Source organism: Cottoperca gobio, chromosome 10 (assembly GCF_900634415.1).
Source record: "Cottoperca gobio chromosome 10, fCotGob3.1, whole genome shotgun sequence".
Taxonomy (NCBI): domain Eukaryota; kingdom Metazoa; phylum Chordata; class Actinopteri; order Perciformes; family Bovichtidae; genus Cottoperca; species Cottoperca gobio.
Genome location: NC_041364.1, coordinates 7,426,222 through 7,442,403, shown reverse-complemented (window position 1 = coordinate 7,442,403; position 16,182 = coordinate 7,426,222). Strand labels below are relative to the sequence as shown.

General features: G+C 38.7%; 1 protein-coding gene across 1 annotated transcript in view; it reads right to left on the bottom strand.

Annotated features, from left to right (window-relative positions):
• diaph2 (diaphanous-related formin 2) overlaps positions 1-16,182 on the bottom strand; it is a 351,346-nt gene that overhangs the window by 325,004 nt on the left and 10,160 nt on the right. Inside the window, exons 3-6 of the mRNA XM_029442178.1 lie at positions 13,724-13,756; positions 12,108-12,284; positions 5,812-5,916; positions 470-490 (exon numbers count right to left, since the gene is read on the bottom strand). Coding sequence (XP_029298038.1) covers positions 470-490; positions 5,812-5,916; positions 12,108-12,284; positions 13,724-13,756 — 336 coding nt within the window. The remainder of the gene's footprint in view (positions 1-469; positions 491-5,811; positions 5,917-12,107; positions 12,285-13,723; positions 13,757-16,182) is intronic.

Genomic DNA, 16,182 nt, shown 5'->3' with positions numbered 1-16,182 from the left:
TGATAAACAGATTAGATTGCACATTATGAGTATTTGTGTAAAAGCTATCGCTTTTTGTTGGTATCACAAAATTGAAATGCTAATAGGTGTTACACTGCAACGTATTTCAAAGGAGAAGTCGCAAACACCAACAAAAGGCCTCCCACTTAATTTTCAGGCTGTAATTTCAAAATTCCTCATTTGAAAGTACTACCATTTACACGCAGGAATTATGTTGGCAATTTATATCCTTTCCAAATTACAGCCCATTAGCAATATCAAGGCTGGGAAAAAAAATCCAAGACATAAAATGACCTCGCTTGCACAGTTTGGAACAGACTCCTTGACATCTTTCCAAAATAAGACGTGTGTGTGCGCGTGCGCGTGCGTGTGTGCGTGTGTGTGTGTGTGTGTGTATAGGGGGGGGGGATGAAGACAGATACACAGAAGGAACAAGATTTAGAAGCCAAATAAATAATGGACTACTTACCGCAACTTTGCTCCCAGTTATCTGCATGCAGCGATCAGCGGAGAAGGTTAATTTGCAAAAAGACACAAACGGCACAATCATTAGTAGGCCATAGAATCCTCTCCATTACACAGCGAGGCATTAGCGTAACTTGTGTGACATCACAAACACACTTTACAACAACAGAGATTTAAGCCAACAAGAGAACCTGTATAATTATGGGCACACACTGAAGATAATGTCTGTGTTTGGCAGCAGCGATTTTTTTAAATCTTTAATAAGAGGGATACATATAAATGTGGATAAATGAAGAATTTGCAAAGATATTATCTACACACGGCAACAACAACAACTGTGGAGGTGATGAATCAACATTAGACTTGGTGATTTCCACACAAGGGATTTACTTAATTATTAACAGGCTAATTTATGATTGTTCTTGTAACGGACTGAATAGTATAGAGTAAAAGATTTATTCCAAAAAGGTAACAGTGGCTAATGTAGACAAAGAGGCTGCAGAGGGTCTCCTTGTTCTGATATCTATCAGCTGCCTTAACGTTGGGCTTCAGGTGTCAACTTTGTGTGGCAGAGATACCTTGAGCCTATGCAGTCGCCACGCTTCTCAAGAGTTTAACCTTGTTATCTGTCAATCGTGGCAGGTAGCAGGATTGTTTTTTATTACTGCAACTGTGGGGCTTGTTTCACATCAGAAGGGTGCCTGTCAGCTGAGTAAATATATTCTATACTGTGGCTGAGCAATTCTTTCTCTGCTACATATTTCTGATAAAAGATGTGTTTTGATCGTTGGAAGTTACAGGACACACAGATCTCCTTGTTTTTAGCTCTTTTTTTCCTCTCCCATTTTCTCCCCCTCCCTCCCTCCCTCCCGCCAACTCTTCTAATCTCCCTTTCCATTTATTTTATTGTCACTCTCAAACTCTCCAACTCTGTGGCCATTTGATGCTTGATTACCCTTCTCCATCCCTCCACCCTGAGTTTATGACAGCCATAAAGTCCGTTTTACATGTGCTCCCACCTGATCACACACATACTACTTTCTAATCATTCTGTGCATCCACATTTCCTTTGCTCTCCAGTGAATGCAGCATGTCACTGTCTAACACGGGGGACTATTGTACCTGAATACAGCTGGTTAGACACATTGAAATGAGTCACACTTCCACAGATATTGATGCCTACAACATTGAATACATCATTTGGAATCTCGCAGCTTGACCAAAATAACAGAAATTATCTTGAGTGTGCGCAGACAACAGTCAGGGAGGAGCTCGAGGGGGACAAGCACAGTTTCATTAACATGTTTTTATTTTCAATACAAAATAACACCTTGTTCTCACTAAAAACAAGGGAAAAACTCCTTTAAGTTCAGACGCCAAGTTAATTTACACTGAGGTATAACTACCTAGTGAGATCTGATATTGAGCATCTTTCATACTACAGTATAAAAAACTAAAGACAAGTCACTGTGCACAAGTGTATGAATTTTCTTCTCAATACAAATGTAGCTGTTACCACCCTTTTTTTTTACTATGGATGGAAAAATATGTACCAATTACATAAACACTCAATATAAAGAAAGGGCCTGAATGATCTGAACAAATGCCAGGCCCCATTAAAAGAGGAAGAATGTGGCACATTGGTGGTCACATCAATATAACATCAATCATTTGAAAATGGCAATAGTAACAGTGGACAATGCCCCTCACAAGACTCTGCCAGCAGAAGCTTCCTACATCAGATACACAGCACGTTTGACATGAAACAAGAAAATATTCACAGACAGTGGGTAAAGCCAATTTCTGAGAAATAAGCAATTGTATTAGTGTAAGATGAATTGTGGCTGATTTAATGATGTTGGCACACATTTACAAGCAAGAAGAAAGAACAAGAAATGAAGTGACAGAGAAAAGCAACTGTTCATGCAAAGCTAATGGTCAAGGACGTCCACAAACACATTCCAAAAAGCTGGATTCAATTGAAAGTGAAAAACTAAACACGGCTAAAGTACAGGGAGAGACACTTTGACTGTCCTTTAAAAGATGTAGACAAGAGTAAACAAAGAAACTTTTAGCCTTTATCTTATATTACCAGTAACTTGAAGCCAGATAGTTTTATAGATATAGCCTTTTGTGGTAACGTGCATGAATGATGAGTATACATACAAGAACATTTTACATGGCAAAGGAAACCTCAATCGCCTAAAGCTGTTCAACAAGCTTACATTTTTCCTTTTTTGTTGCAGAAAGAAATAAGGTTGCTTTTTGTTGGACACCAAAGCCCTTGATCATTTGAGTAAGTCTGCAAAGACAAATAATTTAAAAAAAATAAAAAAAAAGGCCACACAGTGTTTGGAAATATTTCTTGTTCCACCAATATTTTCAGGTTAAAACTTCCAACGCCTTTTAAATCTGCATACTAGGGCAGCACAGTGTATCTTTTTTTTTTATATATATATATATATATATATATCATCATCGCAATGTCAATTTCTTTTTTTTATGTATTGGTGCATATATTCCTCAAATCATGCAGCCCAACTGCAAACTCTGCATAAGCTGTAGGTTAATAAAGAATGGAGGCTTACAGATTTACAGATTTAAATACCTAAAATTTGAGTAGTGTGTGGCCGTGGGGGAGCTTATGACATTCATGAATGTCCTGCTTGTATTTCTGTAGCATAATACTATAAGAGTAATATCCAAAAATTCCCATCTTGTCAAATGTTCTATTGGGACCTTATAACACCATCTAGAAGAAGAAAAAAACCAGGAAATTGAAGAGTGTCTGTGAAGCCCTTCCAAACACCCAACAACTGCAACCTCATAATGCAGCATACATGGTTAGAAAAGGATTGTCTCTCTTTAACAGTGAAGGCACCGCGACAAAACAAGACACCCCAACATGTCCAGAATGCACCACTCCCACATTGATCACCATTTATTTGTTCAATTCAAAAAGCAACCACAAGCAACCTCAGCCCCAGATAAAGCCTAACCCTGAGAAGAGAAATATGTTTTAGTAGTTGGTGTCTTTAATGCATACTCATACATGCAGAGATGTAGCATGGGTTAAAGACTGGACGGCAAAACAGTTGAAGAAAAAGAGCAAAGCAATCACAAAAGCTGCCTTATAAACAAATGTCACACTTCTCCACTGTAATGTACTGTGTGAGGATTCTAGGCTATACATGGGCGTCTGTGGTTATGAGGATTCCCCTTTCGTTAAGAATTTATAGAAACCCAAAGCATACTATTCAAGACACTGCAGAGCACAAGATAGTTTTACGCCAGTTTTTTTAGAATAGTTTTACAAGCTGCAATGCTGGGATGCTCCAGCTTCATTGTTCAGATTTCTATACATACATTGTCTCTCTTTCTATCTATCAGGAGCTGAAAGGACAACAGGATATCAATTTAGTTCAAGACAGAAGTCAGTTTTCAAAATAGAATCATTTAGGTGTGGAGTTATTGAAGACCTTTTTATTAAAAACAAAGTGAAAATATCTGCTAATGAGCGAAACTTATTTCCAAAGCAATTTAACATGGTTCATTAAGGTCCTGGATTGTCTTTTTAAATTTAAGGGTAGATTGTTTGTTTAATTTCTTCCTTAAGTAAAATGTCGAGGCTATTAAAACAATTGTTATAGGTTATTGGTTGTGCTGTAGCAATCCCCTGATGTTCTTTTATACAATGCAATAGATGGCCCCCTCTTGTGTGCCTAATAGTTACGGAAATATTTGTGTGTATAGTGTTTCCCACTGCAAAGGAGATTTGATGTCTCTCTGGTCATTCGCGTGTTATCAGTATTTGACAGTCTATGTTTTTAAAAGGTGTTCCAATGTAACTGTCGGCACTTCTATGAATCTGTATATGTACAGATACATCATCCCTGACACTCAACCATCCCCCTCTCTTCACTCCCATTAAATGTGATAGCAGGGTGTTGAGAGACATTACATTGTGTCCTCTGTCCTTTGACTACACAGATTAGGTTATTCATTTGAATAAAATATCAGTGCTCACAAAGCATAATGGGCCCTGTGAGGAATTCAATCATCTCGGATAATCATCATTATCAATAATGCCAGTTAATTACCATAACAATGAGGAAGGTAATAAATGATGATGTCAAGAGAGAGCTACCGGGTTCGGGAAGCAATGGGGGCAGAAATCACTTTTTCTCTTCTGTGCTGAACCTCCCAAGGTTGGCCATCATTTCAAAAGAGTATCGGAGAATTCATCATACGTTCATGGATTACAGTCAGAAAGCTTTAATTTCACTGTTGTTTTTCGGACTAGAGTGATGATCAATTTCCAGATTGGGCAGAGTTTCCATTAGGGCCGCGAGATTATGTCCAAAATAATAATCACAATTATTGTGGTAAATATTGAGATCACGATTATTTATCATGATTACTTATTGATTTTTAGTAACAATTATTTCTATATATTTGAATACTCTTAAATAAAACAGAGCACTGCTTTTACTTTTGCCACATTCCTGCTAATGTACAAATTAGGGCTGCGATATATTTTGCAGGCCGTATTTTTAAAGTTAAATGCATCAATTTTGGTACACAAAATGAAAAGGCTAGATAAACAATGTTGTGCTCTAGTAAACGGGTTAATCATAAAGACATTGGTTGTATAGATATGAAAGACTTCTCATTTTTAAGGAGTGCTCAGAGCAGCCACACAAAAAAAAACCCTGTTGTCATAACTAAGCAGTCATAACAAATAAGTGTATGGTGCAGCTGGCTATAATGTAGTATATACAGTATATCAATGTATCATAGGCTCATGTTAAACACAGCCTTAAATGCTTTTCCTCACTTTTGTATTTGGTGGTTGTGCTTTTTACTGTAATACTGCTGTAGAACCAAGAGGTTGACTGAACTATATTTTTAAACCAATAAGCAAATGATGAAGCAAAGCACCCGCAGCACCCAAACTCCCATGCAAGTACACAACTGGACGAGCAACAACTTGCATGCAAGCACATGACTGGACGAGCTGTGACCATACACTTAGCATTGAGTGAGTGATTACAGTTTATATCTGATAGCCTACATCGGCAGATGGGAAAAATAATGAAGAAAATTAATCAAAATTGCAATCAAAGATTTGGGACTCAAGCATGAAGAGTGGAGAGGGAGAGAGCGAGAGACAACAACAGAGAGTTGAGAGTGCACAAGAACGGATGACAAAGCAAGCCATAAAGCAGAGGATCAGGTTAAGCTCTTTCTGGAGTGTCACAATACTTCAGCTAATCCACAACAATTACACAGTACACACTCTTCAGCCTATGAAGACAGAGCTCTTTGGTTAACTATCTCACTTACAGATTTGGCAGTGGCTGAGATGTACTGGACCACCATCTCGCGTTTGGTGCTTAAGTCCTTTCCACGCAGAGGGGCTTTGCGTTCCTCGTTCAGGTTCATGTCCTCCTAGATACACACAAGACAGTGAGAAGAAAATGAATGGTAGAAATTGGCTACTGCTCAAATGTATGGATAATGTTGATAAATTGTACAAAAGAAACTTAAATTAACAACAAATAAGAAAGAAAATGGTGTGAAACAATAGCCAGTTTGAAAAAAAAAAGACCTAACCTAATAGAACATAACAAAATAACTGCTTTTCAAAACTTTGAACCACATTATTTACGGTACAATAGTTTCACTAGAAAGAAATGTCTCACAACTACCAACAATTATACTTTTATTTCCACTATGGCCCTTTTACATCAGATCCTGTTCCATCTGCAGTTCAATGCATTACTTTCCCATCTATGTTGCTTTGTCAAAAATGACGAGGTACAGCAACAGGAAATATTGTCAGCAATAATTAGTCCTTGAAACGAAAGTAGCGAGGCTCCAGCAATATAGACTGTACACCCCAACTCTGAAGAAGAGAGCAAAATCAAACAACACTGCTTCTATTGAGGCCATGCAATCACATCAGATAGGCAGGATAGTCAGTATCTGCGAGTTATTGGGAGTATTATCTTCGTGCTACTTTAATTCTGCATCACAAAAGAGGTCTTTCATGTGAGAGGCATCAGGGGATGGAGCGAAGGCCGGACAGAGTACTAAAAGCCAGGGAATGACATGATGATTAGAATGGAGGGGGATGTTTATCAGAAGCACTCTCACAAAGAGACGGCTAGAATGAACAGAGAGAAGAAAAAAAACATTTTCCTCAGGGTTTTAGGATAGTGAGCCAAAAGTTGTGGAGCCATGCTGCCCTCTGCTGGGGAGCGCAGAAAACCATGTGTCCTTTTTGTTTGGTTGATCTGATTTGGCAGTTATTCCCCGCCATCGGACTAAATGTAAAATTCACCTAACACATTAGGAATGCCACTTCTAATTAAGATCATTGTAACACAATGGTTTCAATATCTTACCACAAGCGATCTGATTCAAACTGTTTTGCTTCATTTGTCAGTAAAGCATGGACAGGAATTCCATCCAGGGGCACCGTGACCTAAATTCCTCCAACTACATTTCCTCTAGTAAATACCCTCAAAGCGGAAAAAAAACATTAACATCGTTTTCTTTGGAACAGGGAGGGAAAAAAATGTGGCTGAAAGTTTTACAATTGCCAGGTTTTTTCACAGAAGGAAACCAGCAGGTTTTTTAATTAATCTTTGAACCCTGCTAATTTATCTGCTTAATTGGCATTCAATAAACGAGGCATAATGTGGCGGGGTGAGTACATTGTAGGAGGGGGTAGGAGTAGTGGGCCTGCGGGATGCTTGTCAGGGGGCAAACGGGAGGAATGAGCCCTCCACGTTTACTCTCCAAAATGATTAATGCTCTTTTATTAATTATACCCTCACAGGCTACATGAAAAGAGTCCCAGGATATCTTCAACTACGCTGCTGGTGTAACTGGATCCAACTAAAATGATAGGGTTTGAGCTTCTATCAATGACAGTCACCGAGAAATATGTTCCAGATCTTGTAGTCTCATGTTAGTCTGGAAACCTCTTCTAACACTTATTGTTCTTGTCTTGCTTACGGTAAAAAGAAATCTCATTCTGCAACAAGCCGGCTACTGTTAAATGAATTTTTAAATCTAATAAAATATTTTTAGATTAACAAGTTGTGGTTCGCTATACGTGTACATTTTATGACCATAAACCTCCGCTTCCAAACACTGCGAGCATCATGATAGAGAAACGTGCTTATCTGTCTTTATCCGTCCCGCCTCCACATACTCTATATATGAATGTGTGCGAGTGTGAGTGTGTGTGTGTGTGTGTGTGTGTGTGTGTGTGTGTGTACTCTTAGCTGAGAAGTTGTGTCCTGCTGAGTAAATTGATGACAAAACAAATGAAGAATTGCATTGATTGGCCGGACAGGAGACATCATCATATGATGGGTTACTTTGGGGAAACGCCTGAAAACATCGGTGGCAGCAACTTGACAATTGTGGTCGTTTATTGGTTTAATGAATTAACTAATTAATGAATTATCTTTATTTACATTGAAACGTTTACAGTAGAGCCAATTGTTAATTTAGGCATTTATAAAAATAAAACCAATACATATGCTAAATAAAACATGCGTGCTCCCGGACTGCCCGACCTGGGCTGCTTCTTCTCACTGGTTGCTTACTCCATATCCTTGAGGAAAGCCCTGACACACAGTGCAGTCCATAAGTACGAGGACAGTAATACATTGTAATGCACTCCTTTGTACTCCAACACATTTCATTTGAAATGAAACAATGGCTGAGGTTAATGAGCTGACTTCGTGTTGTAGCTTTAAATATATATCCACCCTGAGTTTTGGGACAGTGCTGCAACACCTGATCAAACTTGATCCTAAATACAGCCGAAGCACCATGCTCTTGACTGGCCAAGTCAGCCAATACAATCCAAATGAGCAGATGTTTCACTCGTGAAAGACCAGCACCCAAAACAAGCAATAAGTGAAGATGACTGTGTGACAGCGCATCACTAGGATCAAGTGCTGAAGTCTGTGGACAGAAGGCTTCAGGAAGTCATTAAGTGCTAAGGGTTTGCAAACAAATATAAAATATGTTGAGGCTATTATTATTTATGCGTTTGATTTGGCAAGTAAACTGTGTTCCCCCAAATTTGGGAGACAATGTGCTACAATTCCTACATGGTTTATCTAATAAGCACAGTAACGTCATAGTCATTATATTGTTTTAACTCTGATGTGCTTGGGTAAAGAGCCAAAACAATAAAATGTAAAGTATGTCTTTCTACTTAGGGACTACCCTACCCTACCCTACTATTTCTTTTAAATGAGATAGACAAAAATTCCCAAATCCTGTGATGTGAGTGCCACAGGCTTCAAATCACAGAAAAGAGCAATTAATGGCTAGGATCAAATATGTGTCAGCCTGAAATGGATATGGAAAGTCCACGCGATGGGGGAAAGTGGATCTAAGAAAAGTAGAAGACGTATAAAAAAATGTTTTGCTTCAACTGTGACAAATCGATTACTTTGTCCACTACTCTCAAGTCTGATCCATGTGTGTGCAAAGGCACACACAGTAACTCTCCTGTGGGCTGGTTTTAATGTCCTGGTGCAGAGTGTAACTGCTGAGGGATCACATAGGAGCTTATTACTAGAAGTGTTCATCCTGACAATGGCGCATAGAGAGGCACATAAAACCTAAAACTAGCCACAGCAGCACTGCAATATGACATTCTTCTTTTACTGGTCCTCTGTCTCTGCGTGCACCTCAATACCATACACTACTCTTGACAATGACAAGATGCTTGCTAGAGAATAATAACAGAGACCAATTAGCACCGGAATCAAATCAATTCTAAGTAAGGATGTCACGCTCTTTGGAGTTTCAATGCTGACAGACAAGTGAAAGCATAATTTGGGTAATAACGCCATGACTGCTAATGGCTGCATCAGCACAGATGTCATAAAAGTGCCAATATGCGGCAACTATTGACACAAAGTCACATCATCCGAGAATATAACTTCTGGATGAAGAGGGTACCATCAGAGACAGAGACCAAATATATTGCATCTGCTTTCCTTTAATGGTCTTTTAACAGACAAACTGAGGATGGAAGGGGTTTGCAACGCGTTACACAAAAGTTTAGTGTTACGGTTTTTACAGCTCACTTAATGCTGATTAAATTAGTTCACGTGTTATTGTGTGTGCTACTGTGTTCCTACGTTGATTGGAGGGGCGGAGAGGGAGGTAGGCAGGGTTCGAAACACCAAAGTTTAGTGTAAAGGGTGTAAATGAGTTAGCATGTTATTGTGTGAGCTACTGTGTTCCTAGTTTTAACCTCTTGGATTGGAGTCTGCTCCTGCAACACAGCTGCCTCCTTAGTGAGATGCAAATAACGGACATTTCATCAGGGGGATTTACTGCTGTGCATTTTGATGAGGGGCTCTGAATTCCATCTGTGCACATCTTTGGAAATCCAACGACAGGACACACAGAGTAAAGACCTACACTGCAACATTCTAAAACGCAGAGCTGAAAACTTTTATTTTGTAGTTTTATGAATATATTTGCGCTCTCAATGGTGAGCTTAGAAATTGTTCATTTGGTTTTCCTCCCAATTGATTCTTTCTTCCTATATTTTTGCCAGATCCCTTTAAAGACCTTTCAGTAATAGGATAATGTGCCATTTTGTCAGTGAGATACAAAGCGCAGTGTGTGTATAAACCACTTTCCAGAGAAAAATATTTTCACTTTCTCCTAGTCGTTAATGCGCAGTAGGTGGTCTCACTAATATGGCATGGGTCATCCCTTCGTTTGAAGCAGGCTAGTCTTCTAAGGCTGTGGCATGTAGCACCATAAAATAACAATTAATAACAGAATGGGTGTAAAGAGATCTAAAAATGTGTGTGTGTGTATGACATAAAAAGAAAGAGATGACAAAGAAAGACACTAAAGAGAAACTACTAGCGTCAAAAGAAACAACCCACCGCTGTCATTTCTGTGTTTGCTGCATCAAAGCAGAAAAGTTTACAGTCTATAAGAGCAAGTGGTCAGGTGGCTTAAAAGTACATAAATAAATAACCCTTTTCTTTTTTGATTTCATTACAGTAATTATACTTCCCCAACGCGAAGTGTCAAGACCTGTCAAATGTCAGAGCAGCAAACATGCCTTCTGTGTCGTCTGTCACTGAGCAAATTTAAGCCTGGGTTTAATGTCACGCCACTGTGAGCACAAACACAGTAATTGAGAGGTGAACTGAGTGACAGGGATGAGCACCCAGGCAAGAAAACACTGAGCAGCAGCTTGATGAAAACCAGGAGCATTGGTCACATTTCTCTGGCCCTGGCAAAAAAGACCATTGTATGAGAAAAAAAGAAAAGGCAAGCACCGTACCACGCACACATACACACTCAAAAGACATTATCCACAACAGTACACACAACCTATGCAATGAAGCCAGAGTAATTCAGCTCCCCACTTCAAATAGAAAGATGAAAGCTTTTTTTTTTTTTTTTTCAATCCTTCAGTACATAAGGCCAAAAATGCATTTCAATGGAGAAAACCACAAGTGTGACAGAAATTTGACCCCACAGATAAGTGCAAAGTGCATTTCAAAAGATCCCTGCTTTTTTTGACTGTGGCCTAGGTGGAACCCTGCTTCTCAAAAGCTTAACATCTGAAAAAATGCATTTATCTTTACTGTACGTAATTGTACATACCAAAGTCTGTTTTGGATAAAGAAAATATATACTAGATACTATATTTATGTAAAGCTATTGTAGCATTGTACATGCCCCGAAAATGTAACTTTGAATAACGTATTTGTGAATGTATTTCACCTCAAGTCAGGGTCAGCCATTAACGAAAAGGTCCTGTGTAACCCCATGAGAGGGCACTGTTTCATGCCACCATGAGAGTTGTGTACACGGCTTTCTAGTTACGCTGCAGCGACTGGCCAATTAGTTGTGCGTGTGCCCAAGTATTGATTTAAGGGAGCTTTAATCTGGTCAATATTTGCATCATTTCACAAACCTCTGCAGTTACAGCATTGACTTAGTATCCATACAATTGGATGCTAAGTACTGATAGGTTGGAAAACTATATCATAGTTGAAGGGGGATCACACTTTACAACATTATCTCTTTAAATCTACAGATACGGTTCAGCCCCGTCGCTGATCACAGCTCTGTGCGTTTGTGTGGCTAAAATCACAATAATGGATTTATTTGCGGATGCAGATGTTTACATTTAGTTACTAGTACTGTAAACCATGATATCATGATTGGAGAATTTTATCAGGACAAATGATATCGTAAAATGACAAAGAATTTGAAGATGTTGCATAAAACTAGGAGAGCTTTAAAAAAGAAAAAAGCTTTCATTATCAACCTTTTTCACATGCCTGGTAAAGATTTGTTCACAAAACAGAAATCTCATCAGCAGTATATGTGGGTAATATAATGACATAACAATTATTTTCAAACTTTCTGCCTTGTTAAACAATTGTCATTAACATACACAACAGCAGCTCAGTTGCTCTACTTGTGCGCCTCTTTGCACAGACTTATGAATCAATTTAGGATTTCTTAATGGTGTGGTCATTACTAATTATTCTGTGACAGCTGTATTAAAACTGTTGTGGTTTGCAGAGGAAACACTGCAAGAGAAATACAAAGCTCACCATCATCTTCTCAAAGAGGTCAATGATCTCCTTCTCCGAGAGGTTCATGGAGCGGTCGTCAAAAAGGGGCTGAGGAACAGGCATTTCAATCTGTATAGAGAGGGGATCTGTTGAGTGCTGTATCAGGGGCTTCTCCTTCTTCGCTCCCGTCTTCCTAAAACTGGTAATACGATCACGCTGAAAGAAAGCAAACAGAGTAAAATGTTAAAATATGGCACAATAGGACTCACTGTTTTTGGTGGGGAAACCCAAATGTCATGTCCACACATCAAATAGTTATTCTCTTTCCTGCCTTTGAGTACACTGTTCAACCCCAATCTACAGTAGACAGGATCCTCTGGTGGTGGTGTCTGCAGACAAAGGTGAAAGAAATGATGCTGATTCCCCAGAATTGTGCATTAAATAGTAAATCCAGACCAAATGTTCCATGGCTGAAAATCATTGCTGCACTGACCTCTGTTGGTTAAAAAGTTTAAGTCTGTTGCTCGTCTAACCACACCTGATCATACCCTACTCTGATGAACACAATATTGCAGTTGAGTGAAATTGTCATAATAAGCATATGAATTGGCCAAAAACGTGTTTTGTGAGGTCACAGTGACCTTGACCACCAAAGTCTAATCAGTTCATCCGTAAGTCCAAGTGGACATTCCCTCCAGACGTTCGTGAGATTTCGCAAGAATGGGACGACACGGACGCATAAAAACAAAAAAACAAACGTATTTGACATAATAAACTGTATGAAACTTATCAGGACTTTACTTACCACCATACCTTTAGGATTACCTGGTTTGTGCTTATATTAGAATAGCTTTAACATACAATAACAACTTAAATTCACTGTCATAACATCAGTGTGAGGTTCAGTTCAGTTTGCCTGTTAATCATGTTGAGACTGTTGTGATGAATGCAGTATAGCAAAGTTTAGTATGAAAGGAGAAAAAGTACATAAACTACATGCATGAATGTTAGTGGGATTTATTAAAAGGGAATGGAGTGGACGTGCTGGTTGAATGAACACAGAAATGAAAAGACAAACATAATATGATGACATACATGATGTCAATACTATTAGTTTGCTGAAATATTACTAGATGGATCAGAAATACTATGTGCACTGCTCACAGAACAAGCATTGTGAACTTTTAAGTGTCAAAGTTAGGCTATTTGTTATCTAAGGGTATTAAAAAAGCCCCAGGCAGAAACATCTAATCGGAAGTGCTACTGATAATTGCACACTAAATGATCTATGAGCTGCTTATAAAAGTCTAGATGTGATGTGGCTACATTTTGTTCATTATGAAAGTTGTAGGACGTTTGTGATGCGAAATAATAGCATCATGAGAAATCCTCTTTTGTTTACACAGCGTTATGGAAGACTTACACGACAATAAGTTGCAACATAAGCTGTCGCACTTTATAATAATTTTAGATATGACGTCCTATCCTTAGTTTTTTATGTTCTGTTTGATTGAAATGTAAAATGTTATGAATTCACTACTGGCACATTTGATCCATCCACATATTTCTGTTGTAAGTTCCATGCAGCAGTGACAAAACATGAGATGATGTAAAAACAAAATCTAGGCACACAAAAATTAAACCGAGCACCTTACCATATCATCAGCCAATGTTTTTATGTGTATGTTCTGTTGGAGGGAGGGCACAGTGTGAAAAACAAGATCCAACAAAAAATGACAACACAGCAAAGTGCACAGTATGTATCCCATCGGAAATGCGTTCACGTGTACAGTGTCCTCTGCATACTGTCTCGTTTTCCTCTCAGAATTCAAATTAAGTTTTCAATCAACACATTCACGTGTATACACCAGAGAAGACATAAAGGATATTGCGCTAATGATATTAAAACCACAGCTACAATAGCCCGTTCTCATTATGCCTACCCGATTAGTTTTTGTGAGCGTATGAGCATATCCTGGACACTGTACATGTGGAAGGACAGGAAGGATAATACTTGATGATCCCAAATAATAAGGTTTAAATGTGTGTAACCTTTTGTGTGTTCGAGAGTGAACATCCAAAGCACACACACACGCACACTTTTGAAACACAAACCAAACAAATACATAAAAGGAGACGTATCATAAAGCACCTTTAATCCCACAGACATAATGACACAGCACACCTGTTCACAACACCCATTGAATACATGCAAGTTAGTGCTGCTTGGTTATAGTTTTTTGTATCCCAAAGATAAGACTATTGCAAGGCAATACGTTAACCACCGAAGGGTTATTGTAACTCTGTGTGATCTACAGAGCATCTCTCGTAGTGCAAGTGGCCAAACCGAGTCATTATTCTTCACTAACTGTTATTATAAACTGCAGTCAAAGAAATCCCCAACTTTTCAATTATATGTGTTTGTTTGCAAATCTTAGCTTCCTCAGAATATGTTACAAAGAGCTCATACGACAAAATTAAAACCACAAATTCTCCTTCCTACAGATGTTTATCTTCATCTCAGACACAATAAGACAGGCTACTGCCAAAGGCTTGTGGCTCGGCAAGGGACAGCCATTTGAAACACACCTCAAATGGGAAGCAGCAGCAGCACTGCCATATGCTGTGGCGCTAGGCTGTGAAGCACTAATGAGTAGGGAGATGTGGGGTGGTGATGGCTATAAAGCCTGCCTCTAGCCGCAGATTTCTCCACTATTCTAATCAGGAAACTACTGATGCTGGGGCGAGCAAACAGATTGGCTCTAACCTGCACCTCTCTCTGTGCATCTTCATCTGCTGTCGCTGTGGGCAACACTGAGCTGACATTTAAACTGCCATATCTATCACTAGTTTTGTCTGCAACAGCTGATCAACAGTTGGAAGATAAAGCTATGAGCCGCAGAAAACAAAGCTTCAATCTCTATGTGCAGACTTCATGTGTTGATGTCCAAACTGTTATGTATAAGTCAATATAATAAATATGTCATATTCACCCGGCATTACGCATAAAAAGGTTCTGCCTGGGATGTCCAGGTATTTGTTTCACCGTCATTTGTGGCCTTTATATAGCTGCACAACTTCTCACAATGATTTGAACTGGGCAACAACTTTTCCCACTTCTAACTCAGAGTATGTATCATTAAGCCCAGCATTCTCTTGCAGAAACTGCGTGAAACAATAGCTAATTTTCAAATGGAGTACTTAGACATTTTCTAATCAATTTAACAACAATCAAACCACTGTTTGGTTAATTGCCTTGACTTGAGGGCCTTTCCTTGCCCATTATCTTGGCAACATCGCAACAACGCAATTTAACATCTAACAATTAAGCTTGCATGTCCTCTGGGCTTCTCCCGCTTATTAAAGTAAACTTTTTCATCATAATAAATGTTTATTACCAAACACATATTCCTCTAAATAACCTAATCAAATTAGCTCTGGGTCCCTCCTTAATCAAATATGATTATGACTCCATGCAGATCTTTAAAAATTAAAACACAGAGCAATATCCCACAACTTGAGAGTCAATTTGGGGACACAAAACCATATCCGCATGCAGATTTCATACAATAACTTTTTGGATTAATATCGCAAACTACAATTATTGTTATTATTACATTAACTCATTTAGATAGTAGCCTTCCATTGATCTTAGTTTCATTAAGAAATTCCACCAGGTGTCAAATCCAAGAGGGACGAAGGACAAACTTTGTTTCAAATTGGCTACTATTGCAAAGCTTTTAAATAGCAAAGCTTGTTATACCCAATTTAACTAGACCATCTGTATGTCATTTTAAATCACTCACTGGAACCATCACTATAAAATCAGTCGCCACGATTCCTCTGTAAAATTAGTTTAGAAGGAAATTAGGTTTTATTAGTTCTAATAATAACAAGGTTTCCATAAAAGCTGTAAGCTTTGGCATCCAAGCCCGTCATAGCAGGGGGGCTGGGTGTACTGTATGCTTCTGCCAACCCATCAATGTCTGTCCAAAATCTTATCAATTGATCCAATTAGACATTTTTTGTGCAATATTATAATAAGCAATAAAATGTTGCGTGATGCCCAAAAAACGTTGTGTCTCGTCTGTCATATTCTCGTGACAGACGAGAC